At 51.1% G+C, this 25,907-nt stretch overlaps 1 protein-coding gene across 2 annotated transcripts in view; it reads right to left on the reverse strand.

Annotated features, from left to right (window-relative positions):
• LOC103599672 (plexin-A4) overlaps positions 1-25,907 on the reverse strand; it is an 87,894-nt gene that overhangs the window by 37,646 nt on the left and 24,341 nt on the right. For both annotated transcript variants that reach the window (XM_008583816.1, XM_008583817.1), the window contains exons 6-11: positions 20,124-20,324; positions 13,005-13,101; positions 12,358-12,548; positions 9,703-9,854; positions 5,318-5,435; positions 100-236 (exon numbers count right to left, since the gene is read on the reverse strand). In XM_008583816.1, the coding sequence (XP_008582038.1) occupies positions 100-236; positions 5,318-5,435; positions 9,703-9,854; positions 12,358-12,548; positions 13,005-13,101; positions 20,124-20,324 (896 nt within the window). The remainder of the gene's footprint in view (positions 1-99; positions 237-5,317; positions 5,436-9,702; positions 9,855-12,357; positions 12,549-13,004; positions 13,102-20,123; positions 20,325-25,907) is intronic.

Raw genomic sequence — 25,907 nt, forward strand, 5'->3', positions numbered from 1 at the left:
TGCTCTGGGACACTAAGCCTGATTTTCCCGGCTGGCCCCCCCCCCCCAAAGCCCCATCCCCTTGCAGGGCCGAAGAAGAGGGCCCTCCCTCAGGGTTACCTGTGGAAGAGGCAGGGCTGCTTCCCGAACATCACCACCACATTGCTGCCAGCATTCAGGTTGGCACCCGTGATAGTCACCTGGGTGCCCCCGGACATGGGTCCCCGGCTGGGCTTCAGGTCTGAAAGGGTCAGTGTCTGCGTAGAAAGGATGTGTCCTTAGACACGAGCAATCACCAGACAGGAGGAGCCTTCCCCCCTTCCCCAGCCACCTTTTGGAATCTGTCATGGTGGCCTCCCAGCTTTCTTAGGCTCATGCGGATAGACAATGTTCTGGACCCCGAGAGTTTGCATCTCTAGATTAATAACAGTAATAATCATAGCCACCATGTACTAATTTTTAAGTGTCAAGCTTTACATCTTCATCTATAGTGATATTATATACACACATACATACAATTCAGTCACCCAATGAATTCTATAAAGTAGGTATTAGTTCCTATTTCACAGACAAGATTCAGAGACGTTCAGCCAGTTTTCTAAGGTCACACAGCTAAAAAGTGGCATAGCTGAGACCTGACCCCAGAGCTCTGGTTCTCAATCACCTCTTCAACTTACAGTCTCTGCTGCTTTTGGAAAAGTGACTTGTCTCTTCCACAGGCCTTCCAGAGAGCTGCCCAAAGCACCCAGTGTCCAGAGCAATGGGACGCAAGGGTCCCAGGGAAACCCAAGGGGAGAAGCATAGAATGGTCAGTTGCTCTCAAGGCCTGCCCACCGCCACAGCCAGAACAGGACCAGTGAGGAGTCCAGGTGGAGGATGGGGACAGGGAGGAAAAAGCCTGTGACAGCTGGGGATTTGGAGTTGCAGTTCGTTCTTTCATTAGCATTTTAATGGAAAAACTTTCCTCAGTCCCAGGTGAGAAGCCGGTATCTGCATTTAAATGAAGATTTCTCTCTCCTCCCCAGCCACCTACCCCATAAAGAATTCAGCACCAAAAGTCAAACCTGCTCGGTTCCTCAGAGTGGGCTGGCAACCTCCCCACGGAGAGGCAGTGACACCTAGGGAGATAAAGGGGGGCCCCAGAGGAGTCTGCAGGGCCCCTGCCTGCCTCACATGCACCCAGGTCCAGGCACAGGGTACACGGGGGGACATACATGAAATCACAAGCTGACCACAGTCCCAGGCCCCTCCCCCTCAGATCCCAGCACCCAGCCTTTACAGATCCCGGGTCTAGCATCCCCATAGCATGGCCAAGCCAAAGAACAGCTCTAATCCTGGCTCTGTTACTGGTTCAACTGGAGACAGGGAAGAGGGTGGGATGAAGCTATGGAAAGAGCCCACATTCTCAGCTCTGTCTGGATCCAGACACAGCCTCCCTTGTCACAAAATCAGGGGCTGCCCCTGACAGTTTTCTTGTTCTGTAAGTTGCACCTTTCCAAATGGTGCCTTTGTCCCTTTGTCAAGGGGTCCTGCTAACCTCCCCGGGGCGGGGTGGGGAGGGGAGAGAATGTCTATCTGTGGACACAGGCAAGGAGGCAGGGGTGGTCCTAGAGATATAGTCGAAACCAGGGAAGTGAAGATCGACGGGGCGCGTGTCCCCAGCAGCCTGTGGGAGAGGGCTCTCAGGAGGGCTGGAGGTGAGTGACCCCCACAGGCTTCGCAGCAGCTCTGCTGTTGGTGCTGGCTGGTGGGGGAATGGTTCCAGGGGTGGGGGGGGGAGGATGTTATGGAGACGTATTTCAGAGTTGTGAGAAACTATTAATTATTCAAGTCATGCTTCATAAATATTTCACGGTGGGTTTGCACGGGAAATCAAATTCTGCCTTCCCGGCCACCTCTTCACTTGGCTCCATGCAGGGAGACCTCCAGGGACAGAGCTGGTGATGAGACCAGGAGTGCTGATCTGGGGCCCCTTGGCCTTGGCGTTTGGGTTCTGGGTGAATAAACCCACACTCCAGAGTCTGGCCTGACTTGTGGAGGGAAACTGAGGAAGACCCAAATCTTGTTCCCTCTCCCTACTCTGGCACTGGAAAGGGGCTCTCCAAAATGCCCCAAGTCCCCAGAGGAGTTTGGGGAAGGGGATGACCAGGTGTTTCAGGACTCCAGAGGAGCTAGGGGGCTTCTGTGTGGGCCCAAAGTGTGGTGTCTGCAAGAAGCAGTGGGGGCTGGAGATGCTGGCGAGCATGACAGGGGGATTCTGTCCTTCCTCACCCCTGACAAGACTCCTGGGCATCTCCACCTCTCCTTCCCACCCAGAACCCCCAGGAGCTCTGAGGGGGAAGGCTCCATAACTGAACCCCAAAATGCAAATTGGGGCCAGGGAGGAGACCAAGTCCCAAGCACCACTCCTTCTCCCTGAAAGTCTTCCCAACTGGACTTCCCAGGGCAGTTCCTCTGAGGTGTCCCTCAAACAGAAAAGTGACAGGAGTCTTTGAGCCCAGTGACCTGTAGGACCAACACGTATCTGCCTTATTCCTGACCAGCCTCCCTGCTCCAACCTCTCCCTCCCTCTGTTCCCATCTGCTGCTGCAGCTCCCTGCCACACCTTATGTCAGAAGAGCCACCACTACTCAAGACCCCCATGAAAAATCACATTCTGCCTTGGACAAGTCCTGCCTTTCCATTCAGCTTCTTCCAGAAAGCCTCCCCTTCATACCTGAAATCCAACCACCCCCTGCTCCAGGGTAGAAGAAATCTGTAGGCACGACTGGACCTTTCCTGAGAGCAGACAGGACGTTCCAGAGGCATGAAAACAAAGCAGAGAGCACCAGGCACGTGGTGGCTTCTCAATAAACGTCTGCTTATGCCCCACCTGTAGGACCTGATTTAGTGGGGGAGGTGGGGAGACTCCAGAGCTTTTATTTAAAGCCCCTCAGGAGATTCTAATGTGCATGGAAGTTTAGAACTGCCTATGCCCTGTGGGGGCCAACAAAGGAATAAAGGCTGTGGGCTTCATCTCCAGAGCCTGGCTGGCCTGAGGAGAAGAGCTGGGAGGACACAGAGGGGACCGCTGAGTGCCCTGCAGGCAGATGCAGATCAAGCACTCAGAGAAGAGCCAGGAGCGGCTCTCAGGCAGGGCTTTGAAGGATGGGGAGGACGTGGTTTGGTGCGACCAGGGAAGGAGATAGAGAAGGGAAGGGGACAGGGATGCAAAGGCTGGGGAAACAGGGTTGGACAGGCAGGTGGCCAGACTGGGGGACTTGAAAACATCCTACAGGTAGTGGGAGCCCAGGGTCTCCTTGAGATGGGGCTGATATGATGAAAATGGCATTTTCATGGTGGCATGTGAATTAGAAAGGAGTCAGAGCAAAGGCAGGGCAGAGATTGATGGACAGTGGGAAGGTAAGACTCCAGGACATAGTGACGCTTTGATGTCAGGAACTAAGGGAAGCTGAGCCACAGTCCACCAAGATTGTGGGCCTGGGGAGTAGGTTGATGGCAGATGCGGGCAAATCTGGAGGATGCACTGTTGGTGGCAGCTGACAGCCCAGAGGGCCATGTGGAGATGATGGCAGGCCATCCAGGTGGCAGTGGGCTTTGATCTGGTCACAGTAGTGAGAGGCCCAGCTGCAGACACAGGGCAGAGGCAATGGAGGCCCAGAGGAAACATCAGCTTGATGGGTAGGAGGCTGCTCTAGTGCTGTCCACTGGACATCCAGGGCCACTGCCAAGGACCACAGGGCACAAAATGGTCTGGGTGGTTGGCCAGCCAAGGAAGTCTAGCACTTGCTTTGGCTGTGCAGTGGTTTCTTCCCTTTCCCTCGGCTGCCAGGTAACGTCAGAGCCAGATCATATGCCCAGTGTTAGCAGCAAACACCTGGCGAGTGTCACCTCTGTCTCAGTCTCGCTCTCCGTTTCTCTCTCTCCATATATGTATATATAATGTACAATATATATACATGCTTTATATATAAATACATATATGTTTATCACTATTTGTCTTAATGTGTACTGGGTTTAACTTGGAAATACCTTCACATCCTTCCAGTAGGCGGCAGGGGCATACATCCTAAACACATAAGTAAAACTACACCTCCATGAACCCCATTCTATGTGTGCGTTCTTCTGCATGAGCTCCCCTGTGTATTTAACGACAGCCCACCGTGTCCAGAGGGTGGCTGGTTTTCAAAGAGCGGGGGTGGGCGGCAGCAGCAGGCCCAGGCAGGGAGGGGCATGGGACCCCCACTCCTCTGAGGTTCGGCCCCACCACGTTCAAGTCTGTGTTCAAGTCCTTGGGCGCAGTTGATCTTCTCCCCCTTCCAGGCTGTGGGCTTCCTGGGGGAGGGGCTGCTACTCATCACTGTAACCACCGCAGCCAGGGCCATCTAATTATATTGTAAAATTCAACTCAATTAAATAAGTATTTATTAAAGAATCTAGTGAGAGGTGTTGTGCAAGGTGAAGGGAGGAGGAGGAAGAGAGAGGAGGGGGTGGGTGAGAGAAGGAAGGGGGAAGGGAGGAAGGGAGCAGGGAAGGAGGGAGGGGAGGGTGAAGGCCGGAGACCTGCGACGTACTTCAGGGCATTTGATGCCTGAAATAAAATCCATCTCTTCAGGCTTCCGGCTTCCAAAAGCAGCTCAGAATCATGAAGACACTATACCATCACAGTTGTCATTAACTCAAGAAGTTTAGTTTGAAGATGATGGGCCTGTGTGGCAGAGAATGTGTTCATGTCTCCACCATCTCCATAATCACAAGGCCGAGCAGTTCCAAAAGCCCCTGCCCCCCAGAACCCCTTGCCAGGCAGCCTTTGCAAAGATGGGAGGATCCAGGCTGGAGGGAATTTGGGGATTGGGGGGATTGGGGGGAGACCTGCAGAGAGTCCATGGGGCGCAGGAAGGCGTAGTGGGGTGGCAGGTGGGGGTAATGGTGCCAGTAGGAACCGAGGCCCAGAGAAGATAAGCAACTTGCCCAAATTTACCTAGTCAGTGACAGAGACAGGGCTCAAATCCCAGGAGTCTCCAGACGAAGCCCACGTTCTCACCTCCTACCCTGTAACGCCATCACTCAGTCACACGGGGACACGGCCCACAGAGCTAAAGCAACTTACCTGAAGCTGCACAGCCAGGCACAGCACAGTCTGGATTTGAATCCAGGCCTCGTGGGCTTCTGAGGCTGAGCTCTCACTCACTATAGGACAGGACTTCCATGAACTTAGGGGGCCTGCAGAAGGCTCTTGCCCTGGGTTTTCCCACTGAGGCCTACAGGGGCCCAGCGATCGTGGCAATGAGGTTTGCTGTGGCCTGTGCCTGCCAGGCCACTGGGGGTCAGGACTCACCATGAAGTAATAGAGCTGCGAGGACCGGGCCATGAACTCGGGCCGACAGACGGCCACGCAGATCTCCACGAAGCCTGCGTGCTGGCTGGGCTTGGCCTCTCCCATCTCACACACAATCCTGTGGGGAGGAAAGGACAGAAGCCCTGGGTCACAGGACTCCCAGCCATGACCTGGGCCCTACAGCAACCAGGCTAAAGACTTGATCCATATTTCCAAATTGCCTTCCAAAACAATTGTCCCAGGCCCCTGCTCTGCAAAAGGGTCTCAGGGATGGGCAGGGGAGGAGGGGGTGAAAGATACCTCGATTCCTCTCTGTGGGGGCTCCTCCTTGGTTCTTAGGAAATGAGGAAACTCAAGCTGTGGGGATCTCCTTTGAGGGAGCCAAGGAGAGGGTCCCTATGTTCTGACCCTAGCACTCAGTCCCTAATTCATGACTGGCCACTCAGTTGTTAATTAGAGTGGAGGGTGTGTTTCAGTCAAATGGCTTAGGCAATAGAGCTGGCAGAGCCCAGAGAGGTAAAGTGACTCACCCAAGAACCCACAGCAAATCACATACAGAACTTGCAGCTGACCTAAGTTTTTCAGGTCCTTGCCTGGGAGCTTTTTGCTCTCAATGCTTCGGCTGTCTTAGCAAAGTGCTTTATACTCCCAGACAGCTCCAGCTTCCCAGCTGGGCGAGGAAGAGGTACTTGTGTGTGTATACGTATGTGTGTGTGTGTGTGCAAGTTTTTCTCTTAAAATTTTTTTTTTGATTGCTTTAATTATAAAATTTGTTTGCAATCTTTGGATATAATTAAACAGTACGGAAGTGTGACAGTTAAAAAGTGAGTGTTTCTTTCTTCACTCCTAACCACTCAAAAGTTTTGTATATACAGCCTTGCAGACATACATATATGTATATATATATTTTTTCCATTTTATAGAAAAGAAATGGAGGTACAGAAAAGTTAGGCAACTTGCCCAAATGTATAGATTTCTATACACATACACATATATACATACATAATGTATATACATGTTTATGTTTCATATGAATGTGACACATAGACATAAATGTTATATATACAAACACATATACAATTATATACAAACATACATACATAAAGAAACATATATGCTAAAGATAAAAATAAAACATAACATACTGCTCTAAATACCTCTGTTTTACGCAACAACTGGCATGAACTTTCCCTCACATCACTGTATACATAGCTCTTCTCTATTCTTTATAACAGCTTTGCAATATTTCATACCATAACTGCTCCATCATTTAGATAACCATCATCCTACTGATGGACATTTAATTATCCTGATTTTTCCCTACTCCAAATAATCCTTTAAAATGAACCAATGTACACACACATCCCTAAGCACTGTACGAGTATATTTATTAGATAGACTTCTAAGGAGGAAACCTGCTGGGTCAAACGGCTTGTGTATTTAGCATCTGATAGGTACAGCCAAGTAATGCCGCAAACAGGCTGCACTGCCTGGCACTTCTGTCAATGGGCCACTCTTTTGCCAGCACTAGATAACTAGCACTCCTTTGGAAGTGTTTCCAATATAATAGGAAAAAAGGATCCCATTTTTATTTTAATTTCCCTGATTACTAGTGAGGTCCCACATATTTTCATGTTTTTGTTTTTATTTTTTACAGCCTATCCTTTGGTCTGGTGAAGGTCTCTCTCTATGTTGCTGGTGGATTCTCTTTTTCTGTAGGAACTCATGAAGTAGGAGTATTAACTTTCTTCTGTTAAAAATATTGCAGTTATTTTCTCCCATTTGTCATCTGTCTTTCACCTTTGTTTCCACTGTCGTTTGCCACGCTAAAGTTTAAAAGTATCTGTGTGGTTAAAATGCTTGTTCTTTTACTTTATGGTTTCTAGGTTTTATGTTTCTCTTAGAACTGCTGAGTAACGGTCCTGCAAAAATGCATACCTTTCTGCCCAGATAACATAATTAATACATGTTCAGTGTCAAAGAAAAAAAAATAGGAAAAGTACATAAAAGCACTTGTCATACATACATCTCCCCCAATTGCACCACTCAGAAATATACATTGTCAACATGTCAACATTTGGTGTATGTTTCCAGTCTTGTTTTTCTTTTACAAAATTAATCAGAAACTCTATTTTGCTTGGTAACCTATGCTCTCACTTAATACACCTTGAGTATATGCCTGGTAGTGATTCTTCTATAATATCAGATTTAATAGCTGTGTAGTTTACTAGCCTATGCATATACAATAACTAGTTGAACTGATGAAATCCCTATTTTTATTTTCCTTTTTGTCTTTTTTACTGACCGGTAACGGGATCGCAACCCTCGGTGTTGCGCCCGCACCGCGCTCAGCCAGTGAGCAGGAACCGGTCTCCACATGGGATCCGAACCCTCGGCGGGAGCGCTGCTGCACTCCCAAGTGGCGCACTCTCCAGTGCGCCACCGGGCCGGCCCTGAAATCCCTATTTTTAGTCATACAAATTGCTTCTGACTTTTTACTTTTACAAAAAAGGCTAAAATAAGTATTCTTGCAAATAAAGATTTGTGTAGTCTGGTTATTTAGAGAAAGTTCTAGAAGCATGATAACCAAGCTAAAGACTTGATCTGTATTTCCAAATTGCCTTCCAAAAGGTTTGTCCCAGTTTAGTCTCTCACCATGAGTGAGTAAAGTTGCTACTTCTCAGCCTCTCGTCTGCACTGAGCATTAACCTTTTAAAATTGCTCTCCATTATTTTAATTTGCATTCCATTTATTACTATTTGTGTTAAGCATTTTTTTCATATGACTTTTGGTTCTTTGTAGATCTTGTGAATTATACATTTATATTCTTTGCTCATTTTCTGCTAGTTGCCTTTTATTTATAAAACCTCTTTATTTGTTAAGAAAAAGTATCCATTAACTGTAATAGGGTGTAACCACATTCCCTGTATATCATTCACATTTTTATTTTGCTTACAATGATTTTTGATATGCAAGTTTTAAAGTTTTATGTACTCAAATCCCCTAGCTTTTTCTTTATAATTTCTTCTTTTGCAGTTATACTTAGAACATCTTCCCTTTCTTGAAATCAAATAAATTTTTACCTGTGTTTTCTTCTAATCCTTTCACAGTTTCTTTTTTATACCTAACTCTTTAATCCACCTGGAATTTACTTTGGTGTATAATGTGAAATAATGATCTGATATTGTTAACCAGCACCAATTATTGAATGATCTTGCCTTTCCTTGCTGATCTGAAATGTCGCCTTTATCATATACTAAATTTTTATATATCAGGACTCTTTTCCTGTGTGTTCTATCTTATTCTACCCATATAATAGTATCACACTATTTTAATCATGTGGCTTTATAATAAATAATATTTTTGACAGCTGGCTATGTAGGTCCAAAGTAGTGATTTGACTATTTTAAAATTCCCCAAATCATAATACATGTGCAGCAGCCTGCTTTGGTTTTGGGGTAGGAAGGTCTCAGGAAGTTGAAGGAGCTGCAGAAAGATCTCTTGGTAATTAAGCAGTGACGCACCAAGAAGGTGAGTCCTAGCAAGACTGAACCTTAAATCATCTATCACTATGAGCACCTTGGGAAGACCCTGATGGAAATCAGGAGGAACTGAATGGCAGGATGGATGGTTCAGAATCACTAAATCCGGGTGTGACCCAGTAAGCATAAGTGTGAGCTGCATTGACATACCTAAGGGAGACCTTGCGAAGAGTCAATAACTCACACACATAGGACAAGTGACAAGGTTTTGCTCCAGGAGAGGCAGTAAAAATGGTATGGAATATAGATTCTGTTGGGCTGGTCAACATTTCATAGTTGTGTTTGTTGGGCTGGAAAATGGTGTTTACTTATTTACAAGGCAATACATGAAGCATGAACCTACTTCACTAGGTTGGCTTAGGTGTCGAGGTCATTTGTTGAATGACCCACTCAGTGGGCCAGCCGACTTTGCAAGGAGAAAAGCAATGCAAAGTTCCCACGGACCTGAGGGTGGGTGTGAAATTTTATTTTCAGTCTTCATAGAGAGTATCCCAGCTTCTTCTGTGACAGAGGGACCGTGAGTGGGGAGTTAGGGACAGCAGAGGGAACTGAACTCACACTTCTCTTGCAGATTGTAATTTGCTTTGTCTTACTTCCATCCCTCCCCATGGTGCCCCAGGTGGGAACAGCCCCTTTTCTCTTCTCTCCCAGCTACTTCCCTGCCACCTCTGTAGTTCAGCGAGTGGAGGAGTGTGGGAGCCCCCTCTACAATCTCAAACATTAGGGGCATTCTCCTTCCCCCCACCGCAAGCTCTGAGACTGTTTTTGTTGACCAGGGCGTCCTGATACTGACTTCCCTTCCCTCCCCTCCTGCTCTCCCTGTCTCAGGTGCCTTCCACTTACTGTTCCGCAGGGATGTAGCCATCCACCAAAGGGCTGCACTCCACGCCAGCCACCTTCACGTGGGAGGCAATGTCCCGGAATTCCAGGCCCAGGTTCTCCCCTCGGATGGTGACCTTAGTGCCCCCCTCCCGGGGACCTGTCACTGGGATTATCTGGAGGGAGAAAAAGAGATCACTGGATATGCAGCCATCACTCACTTGCTGATGGGGCCAGGAGAGGCCACTGGCTCTCTCTCATCTTTGCCCAAGTCCCCAAGTGAGTTTAAGTCCACGAGGGCACCCAGGGTCTGGGACTATTGATGGGCAGTAGCTTTTAGTAAAGCAGGCCATGTCTGTGTGTGGTCTTAGGAGGGTGTTCAGAGTTCCTGCTGCATCTTCCCATTTCATAGAGGAAGCAATGAGAGCATGGACCAGGGTCAGCAGTGCTGCGGGGTAATTCATAGGCGACCAGGATGAAGGCCTGCGACATTTGCTTGTGTTGGTTCTACTCTCAAGGAAAATAAAAAACCTTCTTATCAACCCGCAGCCCTCCACAACTATGGGAATCCCACCATCTTTCAAGATCTTTCTCAAATGTCACTTCCCCATAACCAGATGCTTTCTCTCTCTCCACTGAAATTCCACGGCATCTTCTTTGTGCCACTTTTATGGTAACAGTTATTCCTGTCTGGTTCCTCATCCTTCTCACCTCCAAGCCCCTCCTCTTCAGACCATGAGTCTCTGAGTACAGGGACTGTCTCACTTCTCCTCGTGGCCTTTTCAGTGACCGGGAATTGTAACTGTATTGAAAACCGCAGCTATGCAGGCATCCTTCTGGAGGTACAGAGCACTTGTCACAGCACCTTCGCCTTCACCGTTTGGCTTGATTTCTCAAGGAGATGGGTTTAATTTAGACTTTACCCTTGTACACTGGTCAAAACAACTGGCTTTTGCCCCTGAAATGTCACCACCAGTATTAAAAACCCATGATTGGAATGTTAGGACTCAACCACCAAGGACCTGCTTTAGGTAGGAGCTACGTACAGTTAATATGATCTGATCACGACCTCCCACATTTTATAGACCAGAGAAGGGCACATTCCCATTCGGGGTGCCTCTGAGCACTAGCACCTGGACCTTGGCCAATGTCAGCAGGATCACAATGGAAGAAGCCCAGACAGTCCACCTCTAGCTCTTTCTAGCATGTCTTACTCTCCCCCTGCAAGGGTCACAAGCAGGGTCCTGCTCTGGGGTGGGTGAGGGTGGAAGATGGGCAAGTGAAAGAACCCAGGCTGGGTGGCCCAAGTGGCAGCAGTGCTGCAGGAGGCTGTTCACTACAGCAGCCAAGCTACCTCCCGCCTCTTACACAGCCCCATGAAGGTATGAGTGTTTGTTCCAGCAACCCTAGAAACCTGATATGACAGGGTAGTTGTGAGAACCGAGGAGGTAAAGGAGGCAAAGATACTGTGCGGACGACAAAGGGCCACACAAACGCAGGCTCTGAGGGTGACTGTCACTGTGAGACCGTCAGATTCTGTGTGCAGTTGTGAAACTGCATGAAGCCGAGCAGAAGTTTGTGCTCACTATTTACTGAGACAGAGACTGAGCTTCTTTCTTCCGCTTTGTTACTGTATCCGCATCCACAATGGCACAGATGTATTGAGCATCTCCCACGTGCTCAGCCCGTGCTAGAGGCCCGGGTGGAAGGCAGGGCCTGTGCTGAGCAACAAGAGAAAGAGCCACGCATGACTCTTCCTTATTCTAAGAAGGGAGCAAAGGGCTCCAACCACGGTGGGAAGCGGAACCTTAGGTGGTCTTTCTGCAAGGAGTGTGGACGGGGTAGGTGAAGAGACGGGGCTACCTAAATAAGCCCCAGGGGCAGCGACTCCTTGGCTCAGCCACCCGACAATGATTTTGACAATGGCGATGAATGAGGAGGAGGCTGGTGACATTCCCACGGGCCGGGCATGGAGCTGGGTGTGGCCTCTTGTGTGATCTAACTCCCCTGTGATGTGGCCGCTTAGACCCCTGCACAGGTGAGGCAGATGAGGCACAGAGATAGTGCTGAACCAACCCCGAGGTACCCTGCCTGGATTCAATTCCTCTTCTCTGCAACCCAAACGTCTGCATGTCTGGCTCTTCCCTCCCAGACTGGTGAGGACTGGGCCTTTGCTCCAAGGCCTTGTCCCCCTCAGCCCTCCTGAACTGTGCTCCAATCCACATCTGCTACTGTACACCCAGCGCCTGCTCTGGGTGAGTCCTGAGGCTTCTCTGCTGTGATCTTCTCCACCTCCCAGGGCAAGGCTCTGCCACTGGGACCTCCATGCAGCCTCTGCTCATCAGCTAACTGCTTGGTGAGGTGACTGCTGATGGAGCTTCACAGCTGTGTCACTGAATGTCTTGGAGACAAACGGAAGGGTGGTGAGGTCTGAGTCCTTTTGACATGCTCTCATGGAGACCCCAACAGAGCCTGACCCATCCCCGCTTTCTCCTTCCCTCAATTAGGGAGGGGTCTTGGAAGCAGGCCTATGCTTCTGGGGAAGCTGTCAAGGAGAATGAGGATGCCTCCCAGCCAGCCAAGCATGTGAGGCCACCTGGCGATCATGGGGTGACTGATCCCACAGACAGGCATAGTTCCCAGGACCCCCTGACAGGGTGTGGCCCGACCCTGGCTTACCTCTGTGATGCGGGGGTTTGTGCACTTGCTGTTGGCACTGGACAGCTCCAGCCACCGGCTCTCATGGGCAGGGCAGTGCTGGCGCAGGGTGCACTGGCCTGGGCCCTGGCACCAGCCACACTCAAAGTCGGGGTCGGCCTTGAGGCACAGCCCGCAGCTCTCGCGCCTGGCTCCGCACTTGTAGAGGTGGACTGCAGAGGGCAGGGGGCAGGAGATGCTTTGGGATGCAGCAGGGCCTGGGAGGAGCCCATGAGAGGGACAAGGAGCTCAGTCCCACCCTGGGATAATGGGACACAAGGGAGGCTTTGCCCCCTCAGCCACTCTGAGGCAGAGAAGAGCAAAAAGGAGTTCCTGGGTTGAGCAGAGGAGCTGAACAGGGAGCCTAGGCCACTGGTCTCCCTCCACTCTCAGCAGTCCTTCCAGCACGTCCTACTCACTCTGTGCCCCTCCCAGAGGCCACCAGCCCATGCCAAGCCCATGCCCAAGAAGTAACAGGGAAGTGTGGATGTTGGAGAGCCTGTGAAGGAGAGGCTCGGAGCCCTGGGAGGTGGGGGGGTTGGAAGGACACCTGCCAAAGAAAGGGGGACTGCCTCTGCTCCCTCCCAGCTGCCCCCTGCCTTCCCCCACGAGGCCCAGCCCTTCCACACCTCTATTCTGAGCGGGGTTGTCAATGCTGAAGTGCCCGTTCCACACGACTGTCAGCTCCACTGGCAGGTTGTTGATCTCCATCCCCTCGTAGGAATACTGCAGCCAGGTCAGTGGAGGAGCAAAGAAGAAAGCTGGGTCACAGAGGTTACTCGGGAGGTCCCTGAATGTTGCTCCTGGGGCCCTCAAGAGCGCCCAGGGCTAAGGAGTGGCCCAGACTGCGCATGTGTGCGTGTGTTAATGTGTGTGCACACACGTGCACTGGCACGTGTGTATGCGCAAGGTGGGGAAGCAAAGATTGGGGACTGGTGGGGCCAGGCCTCCGAACACACACCCGTGTGGATGCAGTTCAAGGAGCAGGTTGGAGCGAGCCACCACTTCTCCTAGGGGTCTCAGCGTGGAGGCTACAGCAGGGAGCCTGTCCCCCCAGCTGGCTTCCCCCAGGAAGTTTACCCAAGGCAGGAGCCCACTTCCTCCCTGACTGTCCAAGGTAACCCTGACCATGGGCCCTGCCAGGCCCACAATTAGATCGGACAAACTCTGACCTCTGGGAAATGTTCTGGGTGGGTGGATGCTTTACCAAAGACCTGGGGAGTTCCCAGGCCAGGAGAGTGGTGGCAGAGAGTAAGAAATGAAGGGGACAAGGGGCTTGGGGTTAAGAGAGAAGAGGACCAGCTGGAAGCTTGGAGGAGAGGGTGAAATCCTGAGGGGACCCTGGAGGACAGACCTGGGAACTTAGGCCTGGACACTAAAGGCACTCGCTGGCTCAAAGCCTGCACAGGCTCAGCTTCCTGCTGGGCTTCTTCTGCCCTTGTTGGGGTATGTGGGAAGGGTCTTCCCCTAGGCTTGCAGACGGTCCCCTGCAGAGGGCCCCCTGCATCCATGCCCAGGCCTCTTCAGGAGTCTGAGGCCCCCCTAGGCTAGGTCATGACTAAGAGATGGGGCTTGGGGATGGGGAAAGGGGGAAGGTGCTGTCTTGGGAGGCAGGGGCCACCCCCAGGCACGCAAGCCCCTGACTTGCCCTCTGAGAGCAGAGGCTTCTCAATCCCCAGAGAAAGAGGGTAAGTGGAAGGAACCCGGAGCCTGCCATGGGCAGCATTTCCAATCCCTACCTGGTGATTTTCTCATTATTCCAGCAGCCTCTGCCTGCCACAGGGGGCGAGATGGAGGAATGGAATTGAGACACTTTCTGTGCAGGAGGGGCTGAGAGCGGGCAATTTGTTGGAAGGGGTTAGTCCAGGAGATGTGGTTTGAAGTTGTGTTTGCAGAGCCAATGAGCTCTTTTAACTCAGAGTTAAAATCTGAAGAGGCTGGGCCGTGGGGGTGATGATGGACATCATGGGAAGCAATGGATGCTGCCCCTCCTCTAAGCTGGCCACAGTGTCTTCGCGAGGGGGAGGACAGCCACCAAGCATCGGGAATACATGGCCCCGGAACAGCCTCAGTGCCTGCAGCCCATGCCTCTGTCTCTGGGCAAGAATGGGTCTGCAGCCTTTTTGTGGGAGATGTTATAATCCATAATGTGGGACATTGCCCTAAATTCCTGAGTTACAGAATGTGCTCCAATGTGAATATGCTGTGACATTGTCCTCAAACAGTGACATAAGTTGGATGTGGTCCAAGCTTCTTTGGGCTTTCCTCTAATGTCTAAAATATTTAACTAACTCCCTGGCAACACATGCCCAGGCCAGGGGCCACGTTTGGTGTTTCTGACATAATGGAGGTGGTTTGTGCCACACTGTCCATGCTCTCACAGAATCTCTCCTGTGACTGATGCCACTTGGGCCGGGGACAGGGTCTGGGCTTACAGAACAAAGCAAAGCTCCCTAGTTCTGTAGAAAACACAGCAGAGACTTTGATCATTGTATAACTCAATAATCAGCTTCGCAGAGATTAAGTCCCTGTGGGCCAGGCTGGGTTGTCCCAAATTGTCCTGAATTTTCTCACAAAACCTTTTCCACTCTAGACCATTGGTTCTCAGAGTGGTCTATAAACGCCTTCATCAGATTCCAGGGCCCACCACAGACCTGCTGAATTGGACTTCCTGGAGATGGGGTACACTTTGAAAGAGCTACTCTGTGGTTCTGGTGCTGTCTAAAGCTAGAGAATCCCCATGTCTGGTGGAAGCAGGGAGGTGGTGGGCTTCCCGGTGGAGGAAGAGGTGCCCTCCCTATGTGAGAGAGGGAAATCTTAAGAACACTCCCAGGCCTCTCCGCCTGTTCCCTCCTCTAGCCAGGCCCCACTTCCTCCCATCCTTCCCATCTCTTGCTTGCGAGCCCCAGGGGGGAAAGGTGGTCATCTCAGCCTCGGGCTGCCAGCACAAGGGCCAGGGCAGGGCTGGTTGTTCCGACTCAGGCTGTGTACCATCTGATCACCCGGAGGCAGCGCTGCAGTGGGCAGACCTCTGGCCTCTGGGAGGGATGCCGGTGGTAGCTATGTCAGGATTGGAGCCCAGCCTCCGCCTCACAGGCCTGGGTCTGGCCAGGACCCAAAGCAGAAGCAGCAGGTGGTGACCAAAGGTCACTAGAACCTCCAGGCCCCTCTCAGGGCGGCCCTGAAATCCCCCAGAGAGGAAGGCAAAAAATTCTGCCTGTGGATATGTGTGAAGGTCTGTGCACAAGTGTGTTTATGTGCACGCTGACTTGAGAGGAGGTGAGTGCATGTGTCCATGTTATCTGTGTGTTCATAAATATGTGCACACACACACACATAGACACAAACTGCTGCGAGGTGGTTCTGCCAGTGACCAGCTGTGTGAACGTGAGCAGGTGATCCAAGTCTCAGCTTCCGCATTTGTAGATGGAAATTAACAACAGCACACACACACCTCCTAGGATTGCTGTGAGCATTTGAGAGAAAGCAGAGAGTGCTCTGAGCACAGTCGAAAGCCTCAGTTACTGTGCGTTTTAATCTATGTCTTTACACTTGGGGATGCTGTGCAAAACTCCATGTTCCCTGTGTTTATGTTTACGTGAAATAGTAATAGATTGAGTGTTTATGTGCCAGACACTTGGTACATATGGGGATGCATGCATGTGAGAATGCATGTGTTCTGTTGTGTGTGCGTGTCTGCGCACAATTTTTTTTTTAAGAGAATTGAAAATAAAAAAGACTTTAAGGATCAATCAAATATGCTGGACATCACTTTCTCTTTCTCTCCCCCATTCTTGGGATGACAACTATGAAATATTACAGAAATCATTAACCCTGGGTGCTCCCTGCCACCCGCCTCCGTCTCTAGGGAGGTCACTGTCATTCCTGGATGCATCCTACACGGGGTACAGACGGGGGCTCTCTGCCTCTTCCGACAGCTAGAGAGCTTGGACCCCTGCTCTCATCCACTGGACTCTCTTCCCTCTGCTCCACTTAGCATTTATATAGCTCTCTGTAATCAGCAGGCAGTCAGTCTGCACAAAGCTCAGTGCTGACAAGGACGGCTTACAGGCTCCTGGAGGCCAGGAGGTTAAGTGTCTCAATCAAGGTCTGGCACACTACGCTGGGCTAAGGGACGCCGTTACCCATCACCTTTGTGAAACTGTGAACTTCAGCTTCTCTTCCTTCTAAAGTGAAAAGAACGCCTCTGTATAATTAAGGTATTCTCCCCACCAACCATTCCTTTGTCCTGAGCTCTGAGATATTTTGCTGGAAAGTTCTACCATTTGAGCAAACAAATCTGAATAACATAGTGCCACACAAGAAGCAGGCAGGTGCACTGTGTCCACCTCTAGGACTCAGAGGGCTCGGCAGACCCGTTTTCAGCTGTGTAAGGGGACAGAGTTCTCTGCCCATCACTCTCCCCACCCTGAGTTACACGTGGTAGATTAAAGTGACAAGAGAAAACACAGGCCAGCGTGGGTCCGTGGGAGCTAGGCTGGAGCCCCAGGCCCCGAGGACCAGCACTCCAGCAGGCAGGTGCCCTTTGCAGTGCACTCGCTGGCATAATGGTCAGCCACTGAGAGGTGGTTGCCAGGCACTATTATTAGCAGCACTTGACATTTTCCTGGAGCCTCCGTCTAAAGTAGGCCATGAAACCCATAGTTGATCCCCCGCTGGGCGACTGCCTATGAGCCTGCCCTGTTCTCCACCCACTGGTCTCCAGGGGGTCACAGTCATTGGCCCAGGGCCTGTCCCCAAATAGCAGGGCTGGAAGTGACCCCACCTGCCCACCCAGCCCAGCATCATACCCACACTGAGTTTTCCTGTGTCTCCCCTTCTTTCTCTTCCCTCCTCCTTGGCCTCTGTTACCAACCTCTTTCTACCATCACCAACCCGGGGGTCTCTCTGTTCCATCCTTCCCCTCTTCCCCTCCCTCTACCCCCACTCCAGACTGCTCATGGATTTAGGAGAGGAAACGATCTCATCTTCTACACTATCCTCCTCTGAGGCTGATCAGACCTGCTCCCAGAGTTAACACCAGAGCTGGGGTATAAGGTGCTCTGTTGCTGCTTTTTGCCCCACCTTTGATTAGGTGGTATGTTCTGAACTTGCACCTCACTTGCGTCTGACGTAGGGATGGTCATTTGCCCTCTCTGGACCCCAGGGACCCCCCTCTGTAACATGATCAAGCAGATACTCTCTCAGGTCTATTCCTGCCTGATGCTATCTTCTTGCCTACAACTATGGAGGGGGAGGCTTGCCCCTTGTTATGAGCCCAAAGATTTTTTAAGGAAGTCACTCGGTGGCAAGTGGCATCCTGGCTCAGGCCAGCATTGAAACTGGGATCACACTGCCCTTATGAAAAGAGAAGTTCTTGGGAAAAGCCAGAGCCGAGTCCTCCTAAACTGTGTGATTCTGGTGGATCCTGGTAGGTGTGTGGGGGCAGGATCCTCCTGGATTCTACTGTCTGTGGAGTTCCCCTCCTGCTGCCTCAGCTTCTCAGACTTTAAAATGGTAGAGAAACAAACTCTTATTCCTGGGATGTTGAAATAAAAAAGTCATGGAGACAAAGGCAGCTGAGCTGCTTTAGGAGCAGCTACCTGGAGGGACCAGAACTGGTCCATGATGGGTGAGGAGGCTGCAGACTGACCCCTAACTGCAGGGGGCCAAAAAGCGGCAGAAGCCCTCCGCAAGTCCCAAGGGGACGATGGGGGCGGGCCAGGAGCTTCAAGTCAGGCCCTCCCCTTGGTGGTTACAGCCTTGGGCTCCAAGCCTCCAGGCCTCAGAAGCAGATCTGGAGGTCTCCAAGCCCATCCCTTGGGCGGCCAGTCAATTCCTCTTCCAGCCAGCACCAGGTACCCCATGGGGACAGCACAGAGGAGGGCACGGCTCTCCCCTGCTTGGGGCTACTGAGGTCCTGTTTGTGTCCTGTTCCCAGGAGGCTCTGGATTCGCTCCCACATTCAGGGAGTTCCATGTGACTGCTGTGGACTCCTTGGGTCAGGCAGCTCCAGACCTGGGAAGTGCTGAGGGCGGCTTGACACACCTGCTTCCTGCTCTGATGGTAAACAGAACAGCAGCGTGGCCCGATGAGCCCCTGGAAGCTAAAGTCAGTCCCCAGGGAACAGGGCGAGTTCTGACCAAGGGGTTTATAGGACTAACGCACACTATTATCTGGGACACCTTCGTCTATTTAACAGAGGCAGCTGAAGCACGGGCCACAAGGCCCAGGACTGTGACATCTGCACCGCTCTCAGGGAACTGAGGGCGCAGCCACCTGAGGTTGCAGGCTCTCTTCTCCCTCCTGATGTCTCCCAAATCCCCGGGGCAGCTTCTCTGAGGAAACTGTTTTCCCCACAGGCTGCCATCCCCACCTGCCTTCTGCTGAGTAAAATGTGGGGCCCAGGCTTTCTCTTTCCACAGGGGCTTTCTTACTTGGGGGAGAATCACTTAAGCCAAACCTGTGGGGCTCATCTTCCTGGCCTCAGGATTTAGGAGGAAGTGAGAGGTGTTCGATATCCCTTTGCTTGTAGGATTAATCTGGAGCACTGCAGAGATCTGAAAAACAGCCTGGCTGTCAGGGCAGGAGGGGAGGTGCACATAGGAAGCTGTGGGGACACATCTGGGGTTTCAGAGGTTGTGAGATCAGTGATGCTGAGCGACCTCGGGCTAGACTGGGCCTCTCTGAGCTCCATCTCCCCCTGGACTGCCTCCTGCAGGAAGAGTGGGATGTTCCCATGAAGTCCTTTGTCTGGACTCTCCTGGTCCCACATCACATCCCCAAATACAGGCGTTGCACCTAGGTATCCAACAGCAGCTAGAGGCAGCATGACACAGGAGGGGACCCAAAGCCTGGCTGCATGTCTAATTGTGTACTTACTATATTTCCATTTTTCAAAAGGCCCCAAATTGTACAGGTTTCAGCCCCACTAACCTAGATCTGCCTCTGCTTCTAGGCCTCTGTCTTCTTACACTGAAGAAGAACTTTAAGGTTTCTTATGGCCTGAGAATGTTAGGAGTCCGTAACTACTGTTCATCTCTGGGCATCTGGGTGCATAGAAGTGGGCCCAGGAAGAGAAGGAGAGAGACCAGAGCAGTGGCTGGGACAGCAACAGACAAGGAGAAGAGGTGGGGTGGGGGAGGGAGGTGACACAGTTGGGGGTCACTGTGTGGTACCTGGAGCCAGGCAGACAGCCTTACTGGCAGGGCTTGGACTCTAGATTTTCTAAACATCTAAGCAGCACACTGCCAGCCAGCCCCCTCCCATTTGATGGTTCCCTTTTGCCAGTGCTTGGGCTGTCTCAGAAGCCTTCCTTGCTATGTGGGTTTAAAGGTGGTGGGGGCCTTTGTGGGCTCAAATGAGGTACTCAGTTTAGACCTGTTAAGAGGCAGGACCCAGGGCTTCCAGAGCTTCTCCCAGGAAAGAATGTTCCTGGAGCCTGACACCCTGCAAATACATCTACTTATAAATGGGGTTCAGGGGCCCCAGAGCTGGCAGATGACCCTCAGCATAACATGGCTAGGACTAAGGCCAAAAACCTCATGCCTTCTGCTGCTGGGGTGGGTGCTAAGGGCCTGGCTGGAGGAGCAGGGCTGGGGAAGGTCTGGGCAGGGAGCTGAACAGTTTTGTGGGTGTTGGGAAAGACCTGAGCTGAGCTGATTTGGCTCCCAGGAGAGAAGAGTGGCAGGGCTGGGGGAGGGGTGGGCCACCCAGAGGGGGCAGGCAGGGACAGGCAGGGGACTCACAGAGGTGTTCTGGCACTGCACGCTAGAGCTGTTGAATCGCAGCGCGGGCACTCGCTGCTCGCCGCCCTGGATGTTGAGGATGCATTCGTAGCCACGCTGCCCCGACTGGGGCTGGGGGAGGTTCTTGGCCTTCAGAGTGATGGGCTTGATCACCTCCACAGGCACCAGGATCTTGTCCACGCGCAGAAGCTGGGGACAGTCCTGGAGACAGAGGGCAAGGCTCAGTTTCGTCAACCCAGAAGCCAAAGGAGCAAGGCCGGGATGTTCCCCAGCTCTGCCCTCTCATGGGCACACCCACAGGTGGCCCTGAGGCACTCGTGCCCACCCAGCACTGGGGAGGAGGAATGGTGTCACTGTCTTGAGGCCACTCCTCATGGAGGCTGTCCCCCCTCTGACCCTAGCAGAGACTGACCCTGCTGGCTGGGCATCCCGTCCACTGTGGACTGCTGACCTCTTTGCCTGTCGGGTTCTAGGCTGCCAAGAATTGGACACTTTGGCTACAGGAGAAGCTCCACGGTGAAGCACAGTCCCAGGTTGCAGCTGTGCCTGTGGAATCTAGATCACAGGCGGAGAGGCTAGAAGAACCATCCGTATGTGGGCTGAGTCTGACATTTGTGAATGTTTTAGAATGGGCCCCAGAAGCCTTTTTAATCCAGAAGTTTCTGACTGAGCTCTGTGGATGGCCTGACCCCAAGGAAATGCCCCTCAGAGTAGATACATACTGAGCTCCTTCTAGATGCCAGCAGTGGGCACACCTATCCCTGGAACCAAGTGGGACCCAGAGGGACTCTGGGGGTGGAGAAAATAGGTCCCTGTTTCCCGGAGCAATCAGCTCTGTCCAGGGAAAGCTGGGGGGAGAATGGGAAGGAAGGAAGGTATGTTTCTGGATTCTCAGGGGCTGGCTGGGGAGTCAGTATTCTGGACCTGATTGGTGCAGGCAGGAGTGAGCCCTTCTGTGACAGAAGCAAGGCCTGGGCACCCCTGTGCCAGGCAGGTCCCATCATGCACTGGACTCCTTCCTCTGTGGCACTGTCTGGGGCATCAGAAGCATGGCACACACATCCTTCTTGGGAACGCTTCATCACAGGCTCTCTCCCACCCAGCATGCATTTCCAGCAGAGAAAGGCAGCAAGGAGACCATGCGGGAATGGCATATGGAATGGGTCCTTGGCGATCACAGCTGTCCCTCCTAGGTCCCAAAGCAGACGTGAGCCAATAGCTCCCTGTGTTATTGAAAGCTGCGCTATAATAAGACTTGGGCTCTAGTACCCACTGAGCTACAGAGCCCTGAGCACATCACGTCCCCATTTCGAACTCAACCTCCTTATCTGTCAGTGGGGTGGGACTCCAAGGCCCCATCCATCTTAACCAGTCATGATTCCATGATTTGGGGGTGGTCGTCCCCTCTGTCCTTCCTGATCACTCAACGAGAAGTGGGCACTGGAGCCTGGCTTCAGGGAGCGCAGGCCCATTAAATGAATCCCTTCTCCCCCTCTCCTCCAGGCTGCGCACATCTTTATCCTCAAGAGCAGCTCCAAGGGGAGCAGCAGACCCTGCAGTCCCAAAAGAAGTGAGGCAGGGACTCAGACAGACACTTGCACACCCATGCTCACAGCAGCACTATTCACATAGCCAGGAGGCGGCAGCAACCCAAGTCCCGGACAGATGAATGAATAAACAAGATGTGCTATGTCCATGCAATGGGATATTATTCATTGAAAAAGGAGGGAAATTCTGACACATGCTACAACATGAATGGATCTTGAGGACATTCTGCTAAGTGACATAAGCCAGTCACAAAAGACAAATACTACATGATTCCATCTATATGAAGGATCTTGAGTAGTCCAATGCATGCAGACAGAAAGTGGAATGGTGGTTAGCAGGGGCTGGGGAGAAGAGAGAATGAGTTGTCTAATGGGTGCAGAGTTTCAGTTGGGGATGGTGGTGACAGTTGCACACCAACGTGAATGTCCTTAATGCCATTGAATGTGTCCTTAAAACTGGTTAAGATGGTAAATTTTATTATATGTGTATTTTACCACTTTTTCTTTTCCAAAAAAGAGGGGCAACAGGGAAGCAGACCAGCAGGAAGCAGGGGCCGTGGCCTTAACCTTGCATGTGGCCCTGAGGCTCTAAAGTGTGTGGGTCTCTGGAGACTTTGAGGTACCCCCATGGGAAGAGAGTCTTAGCGGCTCCATGCTGCATCCTGCCTCATGCTGTCCTGCCTCGTGCTGCCACCTCAGCCTCTGCTCTGGCAAGGCGGGGATGTGGATGAGAGGAGATTTTGTGAAAAGGGTGAAGCTCAGGGTTGCAGCAGGAGGTAACTCTGGGGAATCGGGGAGAGCCTAGGGCCCAGGCCAATAGTCCTGGCTACACCCCTCCTTCGGCCTGAGCCCTGGGCAGCTTTCCCTCCCCTGCAGCAAGCCTGACCTTCTCTCTAGCCACATCAAAGGAGGGACTTGGGTCTGAGATTGAATGACAGCCAGAAAGCACTGGTACCTCTCACCTCCTCCAACATCTAGCGAATGTGAATGGTGCACTGATGAGGGTACCCGGAACCCCTCTGACCAACCGAAGGGACCCCTTCTACTTTGCAAAGAAACTGAGGCAGGGAGGGGAAAATAATGGCTCTGTGTCAACAGATGAGCTGGCAGCTGCAGATCTCGGATCCCAACTGCTAGAGTCTCCGTGCTTCCTCCCTTAATGAAAGAGGCAAGTTCTCACTGGTGGGCAGGACCACTCTGGGTCCAGTGGGACTTGGGAGTTGCAAATCCCCCTGGAGCTGGGCTGGAGGACAGCATATGGGCAGATGCAAAAGTCTCCCTCTTATCCCCTATAAGATTCTCACTAAGGCTTGTGACCAGGTCTTTAATAAGTCCTGATTACCAGTGGCCCCATAAAGGCCTAGTTTGCATATAAAAAGGTTGGCCAGCTCTGAGAGTAAGTTCATTCATAATAATTGGAAAGACCCAGGGCTGGGCTGGGCACATTTTCATTTACTGAAGCTGCAGTGTGACCCCAGTGTCCCTTCTAATTGGAACATAAAATGGCAATTTTCCCCCAGGCAACAAGGCATGAAGGGACCATTTCCACCACGTTGTCCCTTCCTCCCATCCCATCATCCTGGATTCTGTCCTGTCTCACTTTGAGATTCCAGGTACAAAATCACCTTCAGATCTGATACTCTGCAAAATTCCAGAGGAACTTTCATGTTCCTCTGTGACTTGTGCCTGAAGCTCTGTTTAGGTCTGGGGGCTTAAGCCACCCAAACCTTTGTCCTCAACCTTAGAGGATGCTCAACTAGAAAGAGCTGGGCTGGGGAATCGTGTAACTGTGAAAGCAAGTCTGTCTTCCTCCTGCTAGTTGCAGAGTCTTGAAACGTGCTCTTATCACGGACTGGCTTAACTACGAATGAGGATTAAAATTCCCCTTCCAAAGGAGCATTTGGGGGAGTCCGTGAACTGACACAGTCAAAGCATTCAAAGCGAGCGAGCATTCAACAGATGTTTGTTCTTTGCTGTCTTTCCCCAGCCAGGCTGCACTGCTGTCCCTCATCTGCTCTCTCTTCCAGCTCATTTACAAAGGCCCCATCTCCCTTGCCTCTGCCACTGTGCACTTTTCCATAAATCCCCCTCAGTTCCCGCTGTCCCCCTTATTCCAGCCTTCTAGGCTTCACATCCTAGTATCAGATCTGTAGGTGATTTTGTATCTGGAATCTCAAAGTGAGACAGGTCACAATCCAGGATGATGAGGTGGGAGGAAGGGACAACGTGCTGGCAATGGTCCCTTCATGCCTTGTTGCCTGGGGGAGAATTGCCAACAGCTCCAAGTGCCCCCAAACACAAGGGGGACAGGTAGGGAAGTCCCAGTTCTATCTACTGCTCCCCTAATGGTAGTCCCCTCTTCTGGGAGGTGACATCCCGAAGCTGCATACTCCATGTGCTCTGAGACAGGAGAGCCACCAGCCAACTGTGGGGCCTTGAGCATGTCCCTCGAACCCTCTGGGTCTCTTCATCCATAAAATGAAGAGGTTGGTTTGGATTAGATGACTTTCATGATCCCTAGAATATTGTAACATAATAAGAAATACATATTTGTCCTTTGTCCCTGGTTCCCAGCCCAGTGCTTCTAAAACTCTTGGAATTTCCTGAGCAGTTGGGGTGAGAGGAACATTTTTTGTTATTCATAATAAGCCCCTTTCAACCACACCTGAGTTTATGTGAATGAGGTGAGTCTTGTAGCATGGAGGCCAGTTGCCCAAGTAACCAGCCATGTGATTAGAGGGTTGGAACTTTTAGTCCCTCCCCTGCTCCCTCTCATCCCCAACTTCTAGGAGGGGAGAGGAGTTGGAGATTAAGTTTAATCACCAATGGGCAATGATTTAATCAATCATGCCTATATAATGGAACTGCCATAAAAACCCTAAATGAAGGGGTCAGCAGGCTTCCAGGTTGGTGAATACATGTAGGTTTCTGGAGGGTGGTGTGCCCAGAAAGGGCATGGAAGCTCTGTGTCCCTTCTCCATACCCTGCCCTATGTATTTCTTCATCTGGCTGCTTAACTGAATCCTTTGTAATGTCCTTTATAATAAACAGGTAAATATATGTAAATGTTTCCCTGGGTTTTGTAAATCATTATAGCAAATTATCAAACCTGAGGAGGGGGTTATGGGGACCCCAGTTTATAGCTGGTTGATCGGAAGTGTGAGTGACAATCTCAGACTTGTGATTGGCATCTGAAATGGGGGCAGTCTTGTGGGACTGAGTCCTTTAACTTGTGGGATCTGATGCTAACTTCAGGTAGATGGTATCAGAATTGAATTGAATTGTACGTGACCCAGATGGTGTCCAAATAGAACTGGAGAATTGTTGGTGTGGAAAAAATTAAGACATTTGGTGTCAGAAGTGTGAAGAATGGAGAAAAGCATTTTATTTTTAATTTAGTCCCAGTTCTATTACAAGGGTACTTCAAAAAGTTCATGGAAGGATTTGTATTATCTTTTTTTTTTTTTAATTCTATGTCTCTTAAGGCTGCTTTTTAAAAATTTATTCTTGTAATTTACTTATTGATATTATTATTATTTTTTACATTCTAAGATGTGGAGCGATTGGAGAGGGAGGAAATAGGGTGGGAGGAGTAGGAAAGAGGGAGGTCTTAGTCAAGGCCCATGGCATCCCCCTCATTCCTGCAGGGGAGACCAGGGGGCTCTGGCAGTGGCTTGGTGGTCATAGCTGGTTATGGATGCTGGGGGGTTGGTGGCCAAGTCCCTTAGCCCCCCTGCCACCCCACCTTGGGAGCCCAGGGTGCTTCCTGTAGTGGTTTAGTGGTTGTTGCTGGGCTGGGTGTGGTCATCAGGGGAGTATGGCTGAGGCCCCTGGCCTTCCCCCATCCCTGGCTTGAGAGCCCAAGGGGTTTCTGGTCCTTCTAGGTTTTGTAGGTGTTCTTTGGTGCTGTTAGACCTTTACTTTACTAGTTAATATCAGACTTTGTCCCTAATCTGTGAATATTTTGTTTTTTCTTTCAGTTCTGTGTTGGATTATTTGTTATTCCCACCACTTAAACTCTGTACTGGAACTAATTTGCTGTCCTTTGTTCACTTTTTTTTTTTTTTTTGTCCTTTTTGAGACCGGCTGCACCGCGCTCAGCCAGTGAGCACTGTGAGTGCACCGGTCATCCCTATATAGGATCCGAACCTGTGGCGGGAGCGCTGCTGCACTCCCAGTGCTGCACTCTCCCGAGTGCACCACGGGCTCAGCCCCGTTTACTTCTAAAATGGGGGAA

The sequence above is a fragment of the Galeopterus variegatus genome, unplaced genomic scaffold (assembly GCF_000696425.1).
Source record: "Galeopterus variegatus unplaced genomic scaffold, G_variegatus-3.0.2 Scaffold3049, whole genome shotgun sequence".
In the NCBI taxonomy this organism is placed as follows: Eukaryota; Metazoa; Chordata; class Mammalia; order Dermoptera; family Cynocephalidae; genus Galeopterus; species Galeopterus variegatus.